Source organism: Indicator indicator, chromosome 19 (assembly GCF_027791375.1).
Source record: "Indicator indicator isolate 239-I01 chromosome 19, UM_Iind_1.1, whole genome shotgun sequence".
Taxonomy (NCBI): Eukaryota; Metazoa; Chordata; class Aves; order Piciformes; family Indicatoridae; genus Indicator; species Indicator indicator.
In genome coordinates, this window is record NC_072028.1 from 9,420,794 (window position 1) to 9,441,528 (window position 20,735).

General features: G+C 49.1%; 1 protein-coding gene across 1 annotated transcript in view; it reads left to right on the forward strand.

Annotated features, from left to right (window-relative positions):
• Positions 1-204: 204 nt before the first annotated feature.
• The window catches only part of ZFPM1 (zinc finger protein, FOG family member 1), a 45,278-nt gene continuing 24,747 nt past the window's right edge, over positions 205-20,735 (forward strand). Inside the window, exon 1 of the mRNA XM_054389487.1 lies at positions 205-244. Within this exon, the coding sequence (XP_054245462.1) occupies positions 205-244 (40 nt within the window). The remainder of the gene's footprint in view (positions 245-20,735) is intronic.

A 20,735-nucleotide genomic window follows, 5' to 3' on the forward strand; every position in this document is an offset into this window, starting at 1 on the left:
GCGGCCGCCCCATTGAGAAAAATCCCGCGGCGGCGGCGGCTACGCTCCGCTGCGTACGGCCCCGGCCCCGGCCCCGGCCCCGGCCCCGGCAGTACGGGAGGCTGGGCGGGCGGGCATGAAAACAACCGGGAGCCCGCCCGCCGCCACCCACCTGCCGCCCGCCCAGCCGCGAGCCGGGGCGTCGGGCTCGCCCCTCTCCGAGCGATGTCCAGGAGGAAACAGAGCAACCCCCGGCAGATCAAACGTGAGTTTTACCGATACCGACAACCCGCTACCGCCGATTTCCCCCTTCTGTACTGCACCCCCACTCTCTCTTATTTTTTTTTGCAGCACCTCCCCACCCTTCCAGTAGTCCCTACCCCCATCCCCCCCGGTATTCCCTTATCCCCTCTCTAATATTCCCTAACCTCACCTCCGGTATTCACTCACTCCCTTCCTCGTATTTCCTGGACCCCCCTCCCTTATATTCCCTGATCCCCTTTCCCGTATCCCCTCACCCCACCTGGTACCCACCCCGGACGGTCGCCGTGGGTGCCCGTTGCCACTACCGGTCGCCTGCTTTAGTCTCCGTCCCCGCCGCCTCCCTTTCTCCGCCCCCCCTTACCTTCCCCCCCCCCCCCCCCCGCCCGCCGCCAGCGCGGTGGCTCCGGTACCGGCTCCCGATGGGGGCCCTGATAAGGCTTTAAAATATTCCGTTCTGCAAGTCCCGTCCTGATAACATCGCTCTGTCGGGACGGCCTGAAATTGTGATCTTATCGTCCTCGCCTGCCTCCCTCCTATCCAACGTGAGCTAGGACGAGGGGCTCCCCAAACCTTCCCCCGCCCTGAAGCATCACAAACACACGCCGGGACACCCCCAGCCCTGACAGCAGTTCCTCACCCTGGCTACAGCAGCCTCACCTTGTTTGGGGGTCCCCTTTGTGCACGAGGACCCCTCACTCGCTACGGGTGCCACCACCTGCCACATGCCATCGTCCCTGCTGACCAGGGTGGCCTCAATCTTTCACTGTGCCTAGTGACACCCCCCGCCATCCCTCCACCTCCTGCTTGGCTCCCAGTTGGGTGTGGACAGAGTGATGACACCCCAGGCCGAGAGCAGGAGTGACCACCTCGAGGTCCTATAGGATTGGGGCTACCATTTGGGTCCCCCCCCCATCTCCAAAGGGTTGTTGGTCCCCATGATCCAACCCATCAACCAGCATCTGCATTGTTCCCGTGGGGATGTACCATCCACACCCAGGAATTCTGCAAAGTGCTGAAAGTTTGTCAGTGTCGGGCTCAGCTTGGTGGTTCTCCTTCCTCTCCGGTTCTCTCTGTGTATGCATGTTTTTCTTTTCCCCCTCGAGTCGATGGCAGCTGGAGATAAGAGGTTGATGGGAGGATAGGGAAGGCTGGCCACCATGTGATAATCTCTCTTTATCTTTCTCTTGAAATAATTGCAAGGCTGAGTTGCACCTACCTGTTTCCCTGCCTGGGGTGATTGCTCTGGGTGATAAAGCTCAGCTAGACTTTTACCCGGGTAGAGTTAAAAATAGTCCCAAGCTGCCTCCTAGATTTTTTCTAGAGTTTTTTTTTTCTGGGTGATAGTGTTGGGTGCCTTTTTTTTTTTTTTTTTCCCCTCTCCTTTCTCTTTATCCAACTTCCACGCCTTTATTTCGGCAAAAAGCCCAGCTCCATCCCGTTTCTCAAACTGGGAGCTTTGAAAGTGAAGCCTCTCAACCACTGCGGCGGTGAGAGCTGGACACCCATCCGACGTGGTGGAGGACCTCGGTGGGGTGGAAAGTGAGGCTGGGTGAGACTGGCAGCTCGGTTGGGTGCGGGTGGCTCGTATCTCCTTCCTGGGCTGCTTTTCTGTAGCGATGTGAAGAAATGATAAAAAGTGGGAGGCTGATCTCAGGCCGCCGGCGATGGCCAAAAGTGATTAAAAGCTTGAAAGCTTGGAACCTTTCCTGTATGTGTCAACATGAAAACAGTCATTAGAGGCGGCGAGCGCGGCCAGAGAGCTCCTTTGCCGCTGCCTGCGACGGCTCCGTGCGCCGGGGGAAGGTATGCATGAATCAGGGCTCTGGTAACCAGACTCCTCTCATGTACAGACCGGACCTGTTTCCACAAAGTCTATCCTTAGCTATCATCTTGGTTGGAGCATTAAAAACCTTCCTCCAGATTGCTATCTGCTGATTTTTATTTTAATTCTTTTATTTTTTTTCCCCTTTGCCATGGTGACGTGATGTTCTCGCTCTAAGCTTCAACTCTTCTGGGGGTTTGATTGGGTGGGAATTTTTCGCTTGGGTTTTTTTCTGGGGGTTGTTCCGGGTTTTTGTTGTCTTTGTTGTTTTTTTGCTTTTTGTTTCTTTTTCCTCTTCTTGGGCTTGTGGTGTTGTGTGGGGTTTTTTTGGTCTTTTTTTTTTTTTTTGGTCTTTTTTTTCGTCTTTGTGTGTGTTGGTTTCTTTTTTTCTTTCTTTTTTTTTTCTTTCTGTGAGCTCGATGCGATGCACAGATAGGCTGGCGGGGAGATCGCCGGGAGAGCGGCCGATCGCCAGCACTGATAAGACAAAGATCACACACACCGGACTATATTTAACCAACTGCTTTAACCTTCTTCTTCTTTGCTTTTATGGAGCAACGATGGAGACCAGCAGCTCAGGGTCACTCCAAACCCCTGCCTAGGGGAGCACCCACTCTGCCCAGTAAAGCTTCGAAAGCCGATTGCATCAGGATGGTGGTTTCTGGCAGAGGGGAAAAAAACCCACTCAGAGCTTTAATATATTTAATTTTATGGGGTATCTACCCTGGGAGGGACACTCATTTTTCACTCACCATCCCTGGTTGTCAAACCTCCCTGCAGCTGCCGCTGCTGCTTTATAGGCTTGGTGGTTTGGTTTTCTTCTTTTTTTTTTTTTTTTTTTTTTCCCCCTTCCCCCCCTCCCCCCCCTTTATTTTGTTTTCTTGTCTTTTGTTCTGCTGGTAGATAGATGTGAGGGGCTGATAGAGCGCGGGAGCTGATCTCCAGCCCAGATTACCCAGGATATTTATTAACTTCAAACAGGGGAGCGCAGGCGATGAGCGGGGCTGGGGCGGCTGCTGCTGTGTGCGCTCCAGCGCCGGGTCCTGCGATGGGGACTTGATAAGGAGGAGATCAATCTCATCATGCTCATCTTCCTCTCCATCTCTTGTGCTCATATAGATATATTATACTTTTTTTCTCCCAAAATGAGATGGAAACAAGCGGTTCTGCATTGGTCGCAGGGGCCTGCTTGTGGTTTTTTTTTTCTTTTTCTCCTTTCTTTTTTTCTGTCATTTCCTCCTTTCTTTTTTTCTTCTTCCTTTCCTTTCTTTTTCTTCCTCCTTTCCTTTCTTTTTCTTCCTCCTTTCCTTTCTTTTTCTTCCTCCTTTCCTTTCTTTTTCTTCCTCCTTTCCTTTCTTTTTCTTCCTCCTTTCCTTTCTTTTTCTTCCTCCTTTCCTTTCTTTTTCTTCCTCCTTTCCTTTCTTTTTCTTCCTCCTTTCCTTTCTTTTTCTTCCTCCTTTCCTTTCTTTTTCTTCCTCCTTTCCTTTCTTTTTCTTCCTCCTTTCCTTTCTTTTTCTTCCTCCTTTCCTTTCTTTTTCTTCCTCCTTTCCTTTCTTTTTCTTCCTCCTTTCCTTTCTTTTTCTTCCTCCTTTCCTTTCTTTTTCTTCCTCCTTTCCTTTCTTTTTCTTCCTCCTTTCCTTTCTTTTTCTTCCTCCTTTCCTTTCTTTTTCTTCCTCCTTTCCTTTCTTTTTCTTCCTCCTTTCCTTTCTTTTTCTTCCTCCTTTCCTTTCTTTTTCTTCCTCCTTTCCTTTCTTTTTCTTCCTCCTTTCCTTTCTTTTTCTTCCTCCTTTCCTTTCTTTTTCTTCCTCCTTTCCTTTCTTTTTCTTCCTCCTTTCCTTTCTTTTTCTTCCTCCTTTCCTTTCTCTTTTTTCCATTCATTTCTTTTTTCTCCTTTCTCTTTTTTCCATTCATTTCTTTTTTCTCCTTTCTCTTTTTTCCATTCATTTCTTTTTTCTCCTTTCTCTTTTTTCCATTCATTTCTTTTTTCTCCTTTCCTTTTTTCTCCTTTCCTTTTTTCTCCTTTCCTTTTTTCTCCTTTCCTTTTTTCTCCTTTCCTTTTTGCTCCTTTCCTTTTTGCTCCTTTCCTTTTTGCTCCTTTCCTTTTTGCTCCTTTCCTTTTTGCTCCTTTCCTTTTTGCTCCTTTCCTTTTTGCTCCTTTCCTTTTTGCTCCTTTCCTTTTTGCTCCTTTCCTTTTTGCTCCTTTCCTTTTTGCTCCTTTCCTTTTTGCTCCTTTCCTTTTTGCTCCTTTCCTTTTTTCCTCCTTTCCTTTTTTCTCCTTTCCTTTTTTCTCCTTTCCTTTTTTCTCCTTTCCTTTTTTACTCCTTTCCTTTTTCCTCCTTTCCTTTTTTCTCCTTTCCTTTTTTCTCCTTTCCTTTTTTCTCCTTTCCTTTTTTCTCCTTTCCTTTTTTCTCCTTTCCTTTTTTCTCCTTTCCTTTTTTCTCCTTTCCTTTTTTCTCCTTTCCTTTTTTCTCCTTTCCTTTTTTTCTCCTTTCCTTTTTTTCTCCTTTCCTTTTTTCCTCCTTTCCTTTTTTCTCCTTTCCTTTTTCCTCCTTTCCTTTTTTCTCCTTTCCTTTTTTCTCCTTTCCTTTTTTCTCCTTTCCTTTTTTCTCCTTTCCTTTTTTCTCCTTTCCTTTTTTCTCCTTTCCTTTTTTCTCCTTTCCTTTTTTCTCCTTTCCTTTTTTCTCCTTTCCTTTTTTCTCCTTTCCTTTTTCCTCCTTTCCTTTTTTCTCCTTTCCTTTTTTCTCCTTTCCTTTTTTCCTCCTTTCCTTTTTTCTCCTTTCCTTTTTCCTCCTTTCCTTTTTTCTCCTTTCCTTTTTTCCTCCTTTCCTTTTTTCTCCTCTCTTTTTTTCCTCCTTTCCTTTTTTCTCCTCTCTTTTTTTCCTCCTTTCCTTTCCTCTCTTTTTTTCCTCCTTTCCTTTCCTCTCTTTTTTTCCTCCTTTCCTTTCCTCTCTTTTTTTCCTCCTTTCCTTTCCTCTCTTTTTTTCCTCCTTTCCTTTCCTCTCTTTTTTTCCTCCTTTCCTTTCCTCTCTTTTTTTCCTCCTTTCCTTTCCTCTCTTTTTTCCTCCTTTCCTTTCCTCTCTTTTTTTCCTCCTTTCCTTTCCTCTCTTTTTTTCCTCCTTTCCTTTCCTCTCTTTTTTTCCTCCTTTCCTTTCCTCTCTTTTTTTCCTCCTTTCCTTTCCTCTCTTTTTTTCCTCCTTTCCTTTCCTCTCTTTTTTTCCTCCTTTCCTTTCTTTTTTCCCTCCTTTCCTTTCTTTTTTCCCTCCTTTCCTTTCTTTTTTCCCTCCTTTCCTTTCTTTTTTCCCTCCTTTCCTTTCTTTTTTTCCCTCCTTTCCTTTCTTTTTTTCCCTCCTTTCCTTTCTTTTTTTTCTCCTTTCCTTTCTTTTTTCTCCTTTCCTTCCTTTTTTCTCCTTTCCTTTCCTTTTTTTCTCCTTTCCTTTCCTTTTTTTCTCCTTTCCTTTCCTTTTTTCTCCTTTCCTTTCCTTTTTTCTCCTTTCCTTTCCTTTTTTTCTCCTTTCCTTTCCTTTTTTTCTCCTTTCTTTTCCTTTTTTTCTCCTTTCCTTTCCTTTTTTTCTCCTTTCCTTTCCTTTTTTTCTCCTTTCCTTTCCTTTTTTTCTCCTTTCCTTTCCTTTTTTCCTCCTTTCCTTTCCTTTTTTCCTCCTTTCCTTTCCTTTTTTCCTCCTTTCCTTTCCTTTTTTCCTCCTTTCCTTTCCTTTTTTCCTCCTTTCCTTTCCTTTTTTCCTCCTTTCCTTTCCTTTTTTCCTCCTTTCCTTTCCTTTTTTCCTCCTTTCCTTTCTTTTTATTCCCCTCCTTTCCTGCTTGCTTTTTTTTAAGCTTTCTTTTTTTGGTGCGTTTTTATTTTTTCTGTTCTGCTCTCAGCTGCAGTTGATCTCAGCTGCTGATAAGCTGCACCAAAACTGATCTCCATCCTGATAGCGATTGCCAGGGCAGATAAGGACCAACTTATCTCTCCCCACCAGACCCGAACAGGATTTGCTCCAACAACAAACACAGCAAAGAAAAAGGGGGCAAAAGGGCTCCAACAGTTTGTTCCATCATAAATATGCTTAACGCAGGCGCCTTAATTATCTGATTCTTTGTGGGGGGAGGGGGGGACAGCTGCATGTGCATGATTTCTCAAGGTGTTTGTTTGGGGTTTTTTTTCACTCCCCCACCCCATCTGTGCCGAGCTCTCCCCAGCACCCTCTTATCAGCTGCAGATGTTGCATTAGTTCGATGAGAGCTTTGACTTTCTTTTTCGATCTTTATCTCCCATTCTGCTCTGCTGAGCTGGGGTGAAACTGGGGGGTTGGGTTAGTTGGGGGGGGGGGTGGAAGCACCATCATCTTTTGTGTGTGTGGATGTTCTTTAATTGCTATTAGATGGTGTTAGATAGCGAGGACGATCTGTGCAGCTCAGCCTCTCGATGGGGTGGGGTGAGGTGGTTTTGTATTTGAGTTTTGTTTTTTTGTTTTGTCTGGTTTTTGGGGTTTTTTGGTTTTTTTTGTTTTTTTTTTTTACCCTTTCCTCTTTTGCAAATTCAGCTGCGGCCCTGGCATTGCTTTGGCCTGTGCTGTGGTGTCAGGGAAGGGACTCTTGATGCCAGCAAAGGGGGTCATGTTGTTGGGGAAGGGGGTTGTGGTGCCAGGGAAAGGGGGTGTGCTGCTGGGCAGGTGGTTGCAATGCCAAGGGAGGGAGTCATGATGCAAGGAAAGGGGATTGTGGTAGGGGTCTCAATGCCAGGAGAGGGTCATGGTGTTAGGGAAGGGGGTTGTGATGCTGGGGGAAGGGGTTGTGGCATTGGCAAAGGTTGTTGTGGTGCCAGGGAAAGGGATTGCAATGCTAGGCAGGGGGTCTTAATGCTAGGAAGGGGAATTGTGCAAGGGACGAGGGTTATGGTACTAGGGAAGGGGGTCTTGGTGTGAGGGAAGGGGTTGTGATGCTAAGGAAGGTGCTTTTAGTGCCAGGTAAGGGGGGGTCACAGTGCCAGGGAGGGGGTCTTGGTGTTGGGTTACGGGGTCACAATGTCAGGGAAAGGGTGGTTGTGCTGAGCAGGGAGTTGCAATGCCAGGGAATGTCATGGTGCCAGGAAGGGGGTGTAGATGGCAGGGAGGGGGTTGTGGTGTTGGGAAAGGGGGTCTGGATGCCTGAGAAGGTGGTTTCGGTACTAAGGAAGGAGTTGTGGTGCTGGGCATGGAGTTGTGATGCTATGGAAGTGGGACGCAGTGTTGGGGAAGGCGATTGCTGTGCTAGGGGAGTTTTGTGGTGCCGGGGAAGGGGGTCTTGAGGCCAGACAGGGGGTCACAGTGTCAAGGAAAGGGTTTATGGTGCCAGGTAAAGGGTCCTGGTACTGGTCAGGGTGTCTTGGTGCCAGCCTGTGGGATCCATCCTTTCTGGGAGCTTGGAAAAATTGCATTTCATGAAGCAACTGACAGTGGCCAACCCAGAGTCTATTTTTGGCAGCAGTGTGGTGAGCTGGTGGCGTGGGATGCTCTGGGCACGCCTCCTGCCTGCTTCCTTTGCTCCCTTAGTTGCTCTTTTCCTTTTGGTCCATGCCTTTTTCCTCTCCCCACCAGTGCACTCTTCCGTCTCTATCAGCCTTCCACCTGCCTCAGTTTCCCCATCCAGGTCTGCCAGGAAAGGGCTGCTCCAGACTGGGGTGGGCTATGGGTAAGAGCAGACTTGGGCTGCTCTGCTGGATTGGGAGGGTTTGTTCCCTGCTCCCCTGGGGATGAGGTGGGTGCAGGCAGAGCCTTCGAGCTCCACTCCCCAAACTGGTATTTTCTGTGCCTTCATTAGGGGCTGCCTTGGTGTTACAGCCTCCTGTGCCCCACTGCTGGCATCCCAGGGGTGACATCACCGTGTCCCATGTGTCTGCTGCACCCACGGATGCTGCCTGCATGCCAACCCCTCCCCTCTTGTGCAAACATCCCCCCTCCCCAAGGCATTTGCCAGCCCTGACTTGGTGGCATCCCAAAGTGATGGCAGGAGTGCAGGCAGCAAAGCCCTATGGCACGTCTGCCCCCACAGCAGCTCTGCCCATCCCAGATGCCACCAGCCTCTTGGGATGCAGCATCTAGGGCTCCCAGGGGTGAGAACCCATTGTGGTCCCCACAGGAGAGAGACAGTGACCCCTAGGCTGGCTGTGCTGGTGGGAGCTCTCCCAGCCATCACCCATCTCCTGATCATGGTGATCTCTCCTGGCTGTCACCAGATGATTCCAGCTGATGGCAGCTCAGTAGCACCACAGGGTAAGCCATGCTCTTGCTCAGTATGAGGTTCCGAGCAGCCACAGGTGATGCTGGAAGAAGTTTGTCTTCTCTTCCATGACCATTTGTGGGTCTATCCCCACTTTGGGTCTATCCCCAAGATGTCCCTTCCTAGCCATTCTTATCAGGTGAGGAGGATGTGTGCAAGATGCTCAGAGGGCAGTTGCCAGCTTCAGGCTGACCATGGCCAGACTGAGAGAAAATGGCCTCAAGATGCACCAGGGGAGGTTTTTAGGTTGGATATTAGGAGCAGTTTCTTTACTGAGAGAGTGCTCAGGCATTGGCCCAGGCTCTCCAGGGAGGTGGTGAAGTGGTTTCCAATCCGTGGAGATGCGGTGCTGAGTGCCATGGTTTAGTGGACATGGTGATGCTGGACTTGATGAGGTCTTAGAGGTCTTTTCTACCCTTAGTGATTCTATTGGGGCACGCAGTAGCGTGGCAGAACCAGTTCTGCCGAGAGCCCCGGTGCATGTCCCCGCTGGCAGCCGCGGGGCGGGAAGGCAGCCCTGGCAGCCACGGCAGCTTTGGCAAGTCGGCCGCTTCCAGGACCCGTGGGCGCTGGGGTTGGGTTGGTTTGTGTCTGCTGCTGCTCTTCCACCTCCTACGCTCCCAAGGGACATCCCCACGGGACACTGCCATGCCATACCTCCCTGGGTACCCTGAGCGGGCACAGAGCCACGGCGATGCCCGTGCTGTGAGGACCATCCTCGACGTCCCATGCCAGAGTGGGGAAGACCATCTCCGGCTGGGAATTACGGCTCTGGATCCCAGCTTGAGCAGTTGGGCAAGGTCTTATTTTTTCCATTGTGAATCACGAGGCCACCTTGCAAGCGGCAGGTTCCCCTTTCGCCAAGTTGTGAGCAGGCCAGCTCAGCAATCAGGGCCTGGGAAGCAATCCTCTCCCCATGGGTGTTGCAGCAGATTGCACAAGGAGACAGTGCCATGGCACAGCTGATCTCTGGTTCCTGGAGAGGTGCAGCTCCATCCCACCATGGAGACCCTTCTCAGCTCTTTAAGGATCCTTCCATCTCAAGCCATTCTGTGACCCATCGTAGCCACCCAGCCATGGTAGCATCCCACACACAATGTGGTGTGAAGTCACCAGGGAGCCATGTCCCCATCTGCCATCTACGGCATCCTCTGGGTACCCCTTGCCGTGCCATGCTCCTAATCCTGTGCCGCCTGCATCCCTGGGATGAGAAGGTACAATGCTGCCCAAACTGGGAGCAGTGGGGCTGGCACAGCCTGGGGACAGAGCCACTGTGGCCTGCTTGGTGTTGTTGGATTTGGGGTTAAATACACCCATTCTGGAGAAGGGAAGATGTTCCATGTGTACTGCCCAGCCTGCTGCCAAAAATAAAAATCCTGACTTGCCTTGGAAAACGCAGGCTGGGGTGGAGAGCAAACCAGTGCAGACCTTCTGTGGGGCACAGCTGGGCACTGGGACTCAAGGCTGACTGGTGAGAGGGATGGCAGGAGCAGAGAGATGGCAGGAGCAGAGAAACCTTGGTGCTGTTCAAATGTCTTTATTTAAGAAGAAAACATTGGAAGCAGCCTCTGTGCCAGCCCCATGTCACACTCCAACTCTACAAGTCCAGTGGCTGCACCAAGGCTGTGGATTTTTCGTCCTGGAGGGAAAAGAAATCCCCTCCCCTCTGCTGGAGGAGAGCTGGAATGGGAGCAGAAGGCCAATATATCTTTTTTTTTTTAAATTATTTTTATTTTTTTGTCTGTGTGACTTGTCCCATGACTTTTTGTTGTCTGACTCAGGGCTTTTGGCTGCTCCACCTTGGCCAGGCTGTTGTCCCGTTGCTTCTTTTATCAGGAGAGTTCAAGTGTTTTGGGGCTAATACAGTTCCCTCTTCCGATGGCTGCCCGGGGAAGGCTCCACATTGTTCCTGCAGCCACATGTTATTTTGGAAGGGCTGAAATGCTGAAAGGAATGTGACTGCTGACCTTGGGCTGCAGTGGGGTTAAGGAGTGTGTGCCTATGAGTCACTCCAGATAAGCGCCTTCCACGGCTTTTTTCCTCCAAAATAATTCTTTATCTCCTCTTTCTCACATCAACATATTTTCTTGACATCTCCCCTCCGATAGCTTGTGGAGGAAATGTGCTCCTCTAATTTGTTCATCTGATGAAATATCAGTGCATTGTTTTCTCTTGTCCTTGGCCAGCTGGGGGTCGTGGCCCCAGGAGTTGGGGATGTGCCTCAGGCCCAGTGCCCAGAGCTCCGGGGATGTTCAGAGGGGTTGGTGCCTGGGGATGTACCCCAAGGTTGGTGCCCAGAGCTTTGGAGATGCTTGATGAGGTCCTGGCCCAGTGCTTTGGGGGTATCTTTTGGGTCTGGTGTGGTGGACTTTGGGGATGCACTTTTGGGTCAGTGCCTGGAGCTTTGGGGATGTACCTGAGTGGTGGTGCCTGGAGCTTTGGGGATGGACATCAGGGGTTGGTGCCTGGGCCTTCAGAGCTGGTGCCTAGGGATGCACCTTGGAGTCAGGGGTTTTAGGGGTACTCATTGAAGTTGGTACCCAAGGATATGCCTCGAGGCTGGTGCACAGGTCTTTGAGATGTGTCTTGGGATTGGTGTCTGTGGCTTCAGGGATGTTCAGGGCGGTTGATGCCCAGGGATGTGCCTCAAGGTTGATGCTGAGAGCTTTGGAGATCCTTGCTGAGCTCCTTGGCCCTGTGCTTTTCGCATGTTTGGTGGAGTTGGTGCCTTGAACTTTGGGAATGCACCTTTGAGCCAGTGCATGGAGCTTTAGGAATGCACTTCGGGGGTGATGCCCAAGGGTGCACCTTGGAGTCAGTGCCCAGTGCTTTGGGATGTGCCCAGGGCTTTGGGAATACTCAGTGGAGTCAGTGCCTAGGGACAGACCTTGGGGTCAGTACCCAGGGTGTTGAAGATGCTTGGGAGGGTCATGGCCTCATATCTGGGGATGCTCAGCAGGGTTTGGTGCCTATGGTTTTGTGGATACTCAACAAGGTCGGTGCCTGGGGCTTTGGGCATGCTCATTGGAGTCAGTGCCTGGGGATGCATCTTGGGGTCAGTGCCTGGGGTTTGGGCAGGGTAGGTACCTGGGGATGCACTTTGGAGTCAGTACTTATGGCTTAGGGGATGAGCCTTGAGGTCAGTGCCCAGGGTTTGGGATGCTCAGCAGGGCTGATACCTGGGGATGCACCTTAGGGTCAGTACTCAGGGCTTTGGGGATGTGCCTAGGGGTTGGTGCCTGAGATTTTTTGGGATGCTCAGCAGGCTTGGTACCTGGGGATGCACCATGGGGTTGGTGCTTAAGGCTTTGGGGCTGTGCCTCAGGGTTGGTCCCCAGAACACGCAGAAGGATGCCCACGCAGGAGAACATCCTCCAGCGTGGTGGAGGGGAGGGGGGACTACGGGGAGGAACAAAAACTGCTTTTTGCTTCCCCCTTTTCACTGCTCTGCCGGGAAGTTTGGCCGCTCGCTTGCTGGCTTCTCCGTCTCCCAGCCGAGGCCTCTCATTGCTACTTCCAGCTCCTATGATAATGCGGAAAGTTGAACTGGCCCCATTACTGCGTTGTGATGGTTGCCTCGATAAGGTCCCGATAATGGCAGCGATAGCGGCAGCTCGGTAGCCAATGGCTCTGCCGCTCCTCCCATTAACATTCCCCACCACGGACCGGCTCGGAGCTGCCTATCTGCTCTCCATTTCCACTCCTCCGCTAGATAAGAATGGAAATACTGACTTCATAGCTCACTGATTAAAGTGTCTGGATTTCTTGATAATACACAGATAAATTATGTTTTTCAAAAAGAAGGTAGGGAAGGGAGTGTGAGGGGAGGGAAAAACCTTCAGTCCATTTTTTTATTATTATTTTTTAAATTTTTTTTCCCCTTTCTTTCAGGCTGTGCCCTGTAGGTTGGACTTTTTCAGCTCCAAAACACCCTCCTTGGTCTGTGCCCAGGGATGGCAGAGCTCTGTGTCATGACCTCAGGGACAGGGTTGACACTGTGGGCAAAGGAATTTTGGGAGCTACATGGATGGGATGTATTGAATGTGTACCCACATCCCTGTACTGGGATGGAGATTCTGTTGTTAGATGCCAGGGACCTGCTAGCATCATGGGGATGTTTGGCTTTGCCAGCTGAAGTGATGCCACATGGTTGTGGCACATGGCTGGAATTCTGGTGCTGGTGTCTCAGCTGAGCTTTGCCTGTTCCCAGGGACTGGCAGCTGGCTGGCAGAGTCCAGGGATGCTTGGGAAGCATCTGCCTTTCTACATCCATCTCCAGCCTTAGCTTCACTGGTTCTGCTGCAAGATGCTGCCTGGTCCTGTGGCATGGTGCCCAGTTTAGTGAGATGCTGCCCACTCCAGTGGGATACTTTAAAAACAGCCTCATCCCACTAACCCATCCAGTTTTAACCCTTATAAACCACTTAACCACTCATCCCCACTGGATCAAAAAGGGCTTTCCAGACTTTTTTGGCTCTTTACACTGGCAAAAGTATCGCCTATGGGAATCTAAGTTTGTTTCATCTCAGTATAAAACTAAAGAGCAAACAGCATAAAGTTCATTTTTTAATGTGCTGCCCCATTCCAGTTGGGCTGCTCTCTTTATTTTTTTTTTCAGGGGAACTGTGATAAAAAGCAGTGATAAAGCCAGGACTGTTTTGTGTAGGAGTCAGTATCTGTGTTATCTATCTCCCTTTTTCACTCTCTGAGCAGCTCTGTTGTTTTTTACTCTTATCTCGCTCCACCAAAATGCCAAGAACAGGAAAAAAAAAAGAAAAAAGAAAAAGAAAGGGGAAAAAAAAAAAAAGAGGCAGCTCAGGCACACGCGGGGCTGCACGGAGCAAACTCGGCGTTGGGCACGAACAGCCACGCTGCTAGGAGCTGGAGGAAGAGGAGGGTTGAAGGTGCTGCTGATGGAAAGGTTGTGCTGCTTGTGCTGGTCCAACAAAGAGGAAGGTCTTATCAGTAGGGTTTTGTTGGGACAGTGCTGTCCCAACAGGCTTTGTGACCTTCATCTGCCAGGCTTGGTGCCAGCAGCCCGTGCTGCTCCTTGCAGATGGGTCATCCAACTGTGGTGTAGCCTCTCGGAGTCCTTTTTTTTGCTCCTGGTCCCTGTGTTTTGGTGGTGCAATGCTAAGTGGAGACCCTGAAGTGGTCCAGAATGGCACTGAGAGGTGGTACTGGGCGTGCTGGAAGGACTGGGAGCAAGAGGGAGACTTCAACCAGAGTGTCTTCGGTGGTGGATCTGGCGGTCTTCTGAGTCATGTCCTCCATCATCCTTGTCCTCACCTGGTGCTATCATGGACTGAAAGGCTCAGGGTTGAGATTGAAGTCTGTCCCCAGGAGTGGGATGGACCCAACAGGACCTGGAAGTACTTCCGACAGGGAGGGGGGTGGCTCTGACGTGGCGTCTCCAGGGTAATTTGTCGCTAGATTAGCAAAGAGCTTGACCTCTGGCCTCGCCGTCACCTGGTATTGATGTGCTCTGCTGGGCCCTGTCACCGCGCAAGATCCCCGCCCTGCTCCCAGCCATTCCCAGCTGGAATGGCTTTATTCCAGGTGGGAGGAAAAGTACTGGAATTGAGGGGGTTTGCCCAGAAAAGCTCCCTTTGGCCAGCATCAGGGAAAGCACGTAGAGCAGAAGTGGTGGCAGTGAGCCTTGGAGCTTGGTGCCACCTTGCACACCCATGCCACCTCAGACATTGGTGTCAGCTTGCACACTTGTGCACATTTGGAGCCTGATCTTCATGGACGAAGGTTTTTTTCCATATTATCAGGGTCTTCAGCTGCTCCCCAGCTTGGATTTGCACCAGGCTGCCGAAATCCTGCCTAGGTCGGCATGGGGTTAAACATCTCAAGCTGCTTTTGCATGGGCATTGGGATGGAGGACACCCCTGGGTGTTCCCAGTAAGTACCTGCCTGTCTCTGCCAGCTGCAGAGAGGCCCCAGCAGCTGCCCCAATTTCCCTCCTGTACTTTGAACATAGTCTCCTTGCCAGCTGGGAAGGCAGGATCACATTAAGCATAACATCCCCTTCTCATGGAGCAATCTGCTCCCATCCATCTGATGTGCGGGAGATGGGGATGGAGACAGGGACACCTTCATTACACTTTTCCTCTTTAAAAATCCATCAGGGCGCTATCAACTCCATCTGAAACATAAAGTCACTTCATTTTGAGACTCAGTTTGGTGGCCGTGGTGGTGTTGGGTTTGATGGTTGGACTTGATCATCTTGTAGCTCATTTCCTACCTTAATGATGACCATCAGGCACTGGAACAGGCTGCCCAGGGCAGTGGTGGAGTCACCACTCCTGGATCTATTTGAAAGATGTTTGGATGATTTCCTTAGGGACATGGTCAATCAGTTGTGTACAGGGAGATGTTAGGGAGATATTAGCTTATGGTTGGACTTGATGATCTCAAAGTCTTTTCCAACCAGGCAATTCCATGATTTTCATTGTCCCTCCCTTCTCATTCCCATCATTAATTTCTTCCCTCTCCCCCCCCCATCCCTGAGCTGCTGTTTGATGCTGGAGCTGCTCCCTCCCTCCCTATTGGGCCTGGTAATCGCGGCCCCTGAAGTTGAAGCAATCTCCTGTAATCTATCAGCTGCTTATCGGAGCTATCGGAGCGCCGGGAATGGCTGGGCTCGGCGCCGGCGCCATGCTCGCCCGCTGATAAAGTTACAGAGTTCAAGCCGTGATGAATGTTAAGTAACTGCACCCCGCACAGATAGGAGCTGGACTTGGCAGGGGGGAGCAGCTCCAGTTGAAACCAATCTCTTCCCCTATCTGCAAAGTGGGTTGTTGGGTTTTGTTTTTTGGGGTTTTTTTTGGGGGGGGGTTGGTTTTGGTGTTGGTTTTTTTTTTTTTTTTTCCTTTTTTCTCAGGCTTGGCTGCTTCCCAGCATCTTTCTGTCTCAACTAAAGGTTCCCGCTGGGAAATGTTATCCTGGATCAAGGAGGGATGCTTGGGGATGTTGTTAGAGTGTAAGCCGTAGGAGGGTGACCTGGGGGTGGGTTTAGGGTGGTTGGGGTGTGGATATGGACATCACACCCCACCCCAGCAGGAGTTGCAGCACCTCCCTGTGAGTGCTTGCAGTATCCTCCCTGCCATGAGAAATCACAGGACCCCCACTACCCTCCATTCCCACATCCCCTTCATTTCCCCCGCAATCCTTTATCCCCCTTCTGGAAATATTTGTCCTAAATAGTTCTATAAATTTAATATTCAATTATTTTAGTACCTCCCTCTGCCAAGAGAAGTCACAGCACACCTCACTATCCTCCATTCCACCACCACCTTCATTCCCCTCCTGGAAAAACCTTGTCCCAAATACTTTGTATGATAATTTAATATTAAATGTAAAAACCTACATGAGAACTCACAGCACCCCCCCACTATCCTTCATTTCCCCATTATTCCTACATCACCTGCATTCCCCCCCAGTCCTTTATTTCCCTCCTGGAAATACTTGTCCTAAATACTTTTATATAACAATTTAATATTACATTTGATGCACACACACACACCCCCACATACTGTACCCCCTACTATCTTCCATTTTTCCACCACCTTCATGCACACATGATCTTCTAGTCTCCTCCTGGATAAATTAAACCTAAATAATTAATAATTTTAATAATAATACTCACCCTCCCCCCCACCATGAGCATTCCCAACACCTACACCCACACACCCCCCGCCAATAACTGCAGCATCTCCTGGTGAGCACTTGCAGCATCTTACTACCTCCTGCCATGAGAAATCACAGCATTCCCCCACCACCTCCATTCCCCCACTATCCTTTATTCCCTTCCTGCACTGATTAAGTCTAAAGGCTTAATAAACTTATCATAATTTGTAGTAATTTATTATTAATACCCCCTCATAAGCATTTGCAGCGCCCATACTCCCCCATCAGTAACTGGAGCATCACCCACCACCTCCATTCCCCCACTATCTTTTATTCCCCTCCTGGATAAATTAGAGCTAAATAATGTAGTATTATTATTACTAAATAATTTATAATAATCCTAATATTTTGCATTACTGTTATTAATTATTAATAATTGTTTATTGTTACCCCTCCATGACCAATCACAGCATCCCTCATCACCTCCACTTCCCCCCCCCCCCCATTCTTACTCTCCTCTTGGAAAAAATCAGTCCTAAATACAAAATAAATCTAATAATCCTTTATTAATTCAATAATCCTTTATTAATTTAACACTCCTTTGTTAATTTAATAATAAATTATTATTAGACACCCCCTCCATGAGCAATCCCAGCTCCCCCCACTAACCTTCATTCTCCTCCTGGATAAATTCAGCTTAATTTAATAACAAGTTATTATAAATGCATTATAAATCCCCACCCTCCCACCCCCCCCCACCCCCCCTTCCACTTTCCACCTCCCCAAACATTCACATTCCTTTTTTTTCTTTTTTTTTTTTTCCTCTCCTCCCCTTCTAATCCAGGACACTGTGGGATGGATCAGGGTGAGTTTTATCCCAGGGGGGGTGATGGAGAAGGGCCCCAAATTAGAGATAGGTGCTGCTGAGGCTGGCCCCAACTGCTATCAGCTCTGTGCATGGGGTTGATATTTAATGTGCTGATATCTCCCCGGGAGGGACACGGTCCTAGGATGCTGCAGTTGAGCTGATAGAGGAGAAAGTTGGTTTGTGCTCAAAAGGGTTCATTTTCATCCAAAGATGAGGTCTGGGGGAGTAAGGGAGGGATCTCAGCACCACCTTCCCTGCATTATGATCTATTCTGCATCCCAACAACATCAACCAAAAGGAGGAGAAAAACTTAAGTTACTGGATTATGACTTTTGGGGACCAGCATCATTTTTCAGCCATCAAAACCTCACTTGCCCTCAGCGTCCCCAGTCCCCTGGGAATGGGATCAGGGGCACCCGAGGTCATTGGGAAAAGCAAATATGAATAGATTCCAAAAGTTAAAAATTGTCTGAGAAGAGGGAGGCTGTGTCCCATCAGATATGGGTGGGTTTGAGATTTGAAGGCCAGGTTGCTCTCTGGTTGCTGCAGTGCCAACATGGCACAACCATATATGAGGCCCTAGGGAATCCCCATGCTGGGCTGGATGCCACCAAATCACTAGAGCAAGGAAGGATCAGGAGCGGCTGTGACTCTCTTCAAGGGCATCTTTCCCCAGGGAATACCAGCCCCTGTGCCCACTCCTGCTTCCTTTTCTTCATGACTACAAAATCTGGGAGGATATAAGGAGGTTGAGGGACTCAAGGAGGCAGTCACTGAGCTGGATTCCCCACATCATGTTGGCAAGGTGTTGGGTGGTCATTGTAATGATCTTTTGTGCACCTCAAGACCTGATGGGGGCCTTCACCTGGCTGCTTTGGAGCGTATTAGTTGATTAGTATTATTAGGGTTTATTTTTAATTAGATGGATTCAGGGTCAGTACAGGGATAAGGAGGGGCTGGAAGGATGGAGAAGAGAACCTCCATCATGCTGTCCGCATGGTCCTGGTGATGCTGGGGACATCCCATTTGTCCCCTAGTGCCTAGGGTGTGACACTCCAGAGCTGAGTACTCCGGGGACTCACTGCACCTTGAGCCCTGGGTTGCCAGTAGGTGAGGTTGAGGTGTCAGGCTGCCTTGCTCTGGGCTCTCATCCTCACTTGTTGGTTCCCCAAGCCTTTTCCAAGGCTTACCAAGTGTAAAACATTGGATTTGTGGAGGTGGATGCAAGCTGATGAGCATAAGACAGTGAAGGAAAGTTGTTCCCCTCAGAATCCCAGCATGGGGGGTTGGAAGGGACCTCTGAGGATCATCTAGTCCAAATGCCTTGTTAAAGCAGAGTCACCAGGCTGTACAGGATCACAATGTCCAGGTGGTTTGGAATCTCTGCAGAGAAGGAAACTCCACAACCTCTCTGGGCAGCCTGCTCCAGGGCTCCAGCAAAGAAGTTTCTCCTCTTGTTCAGGTGGAACCTTCTGGGTTCCAGTTTGTGCTCATTACAGCTGCTTGTGTTGCTGGGCACTACAGACTCTTTAGCTCTTGCTGAGCATTGATCAGATCCCCTCTCAGGCTGCTCTTCTGCAGGCTAAACAGCCCCAGGTCTCTCAGCCTTTCTTCCTCACAGAGATGCTCCAGGCCCCTCAGTATCTTTGTAGTCTCCACTGAACTCTTTTCCAGTAGCTCCCTTGTCTCTCTTGAACCAGGGAACCCAGAAGTGGACCCATTACCCCAGATGTGGCCTCCCTAGAGCACAGTAGGATGGCAGGAGAACCTTCCTCAACCTGCTGTTCACACTCTTCTTCATGCCCCCCAGGTGACCATTTGCCTTCTTGGCCACAAGAGCACATTGCTGACTCATGAGCAACTTCTTCTCCACCAGCACTCCCATCCTTCTCCGCAGAGCTGCTTCCCAGCAGATCAGCCCAGCCTGCACGTGCTTGGGATCCAGGACCTGCTTCCCACCACGGGGACTCCTCCTCCTCCCGCTCCGGAGCTGGTGGGAAAGTCTGGAGCTGTTGCTATTTTCTCTCTGTTATCGAAGCCTCTTATCGCTTTGCTCTTGTCTGTGTGCCGGCTCTTGGAGCGTTCAGGGTCTCACTCTTGGCAGCCCAGAGATGTGTGTGTGTGTGTGTGTGTGTCCCCTCATCCTTTTGGATTTTCCCTATTATTTTTCATTTTAGTTCTTTTTATCAGCCAAGCGCAAAGAGTCAAGAAAAGCTTCATTGTTCCTGTGCTGGGAGAACCTTAATTTGAGGGAAATGATCCCTTCATTACCTGGGTGATGCTCAGGAGTGGCCAAAACCTTTCTCCAAGGACATTTTCCTTAGGGAATACCAACTCCCTATGCTCACTGCTGCAGCCTTTTCCTCAGGGCTGCAAAATTTTGGGGGGAAATGAAGAGGTTCAGGGACAACACCACCACCTTTAGGAGGTTTAGATTCCAGGAAGTTGCATTCCAGGAGGCTGGATACCCACCTCTGCCACAATCATCACCTGGGTAATGAGGCAGGTTTCCCATCCACTGGAAAAGCCCTGGGAATGCCAAACCCTCCCACCCTGCATCCCCATCCTGCAGATGGGTGACCCGGGCACATTGCTGCCACTTCCTGCAAGTTTTTAATAAAAAAGAAAAAAAAAATCCATCCTTGTTATCAATTAAAAAAAAAAAAAATAGGGAGAAGAGTTAATCGTCAGAGCAGAGCATCTTGGAAGGGAGAGGGGGTTTTGGTTTGGGATTTTTTTTTTTTTTTTTGGCTCTTCCCCCTCTCTCTCTGTAAAGCCAGGCTCAGTAATTCAGTTTTAAAGCATGAAAAAAGGGAGTTGATGAAATTCCGCTATCAGCACCCAACCAATATGCAAAATATCTCGCCCAGAATCAAATAGCTATTATGTTTTCATTTCCATTTCGGCGTATTTGCTTAATGAAGAATAGACAGATCAGGCAAGCCGAGGGAGGCTGTGTGCGGTGATAACTGTGCAGGGCTTCCAGCAAGCCCGGGGAAGTGACGCGCCGCTCCCTGCTCCGCGCTCCCTCTCCCTCCCTTGCTGCCTTTTTTTTTTTTTTTAATTCATTTTTCCTTTATATTTTTCCTTCTTTTCCCTTTTTTCCCCTTCTTTTCCCTTTTGTTTTTATTCATTTTTTTATTCGCTTCTGTTCCCTTTATTTCTTCTTTTTCTTTTTTTTTACCCTTCTTTTTCCCTGTTTTGTTTTCATTCCCCTTTGTTTCATTCCCTCTTTCCCATTTTTTCATCTTTCCCCTTTTTTCTTTCCTTCTTTCCTCCTTTTTTTCTTTCCTTCTTTCCTCCTTTTTTTCTTTCCTTCTTTCCTCCTTTTTTTCTTCCTTCTTCCCTCCTTTTTTCTTCCTTCTTCCCTCCTTTTTTCCTTCCTTCTTCCCTCCTTTTTTCTTCCTTCTTCCCTCCTTTTTTCCTTCCTTCTTCCCTCCTTTTTTCCTTCCTTCTTCCCTCCTTTTTTCCTTCCTTCTTCCCTCCTTTTTTTCCTTCCTTCTTCCCTCCTTTTTTTCCTTCCTTCTTCCCTCCTTTTTTTCCTTCCTTCTTCCCTCCTTTTTTTCCTTCCTTCTTCCCTCCTTTTTTTCCTTCCTTCTGCCCTCCTTTTTTTCCTTCCTTCTGCCCTCCTTTTTTCCTTCCTTCTGCCCTCCTTTTTTTCCTTCCTTCTGCCCTCCTTTTTTTCCTTCCTTCTGCCCTCCTTTTTTTCCTTCCTTCTTCCCCCCTTTTTTTGTTTTTTTTTAAGCTGTTAACCCCAACAGCCAGGAGCACAAGGCGACAGAGCAACCCAGAGTGAAATGTTGTGGTGGGACAGGCTGGGTGCTGGCATGCATCCAGAGATTGCAGTGGCATGGTGGTAGGATGCATACAGAGACTGTGGTGATATGGTGCAGGGATCACAGTGACACAGTG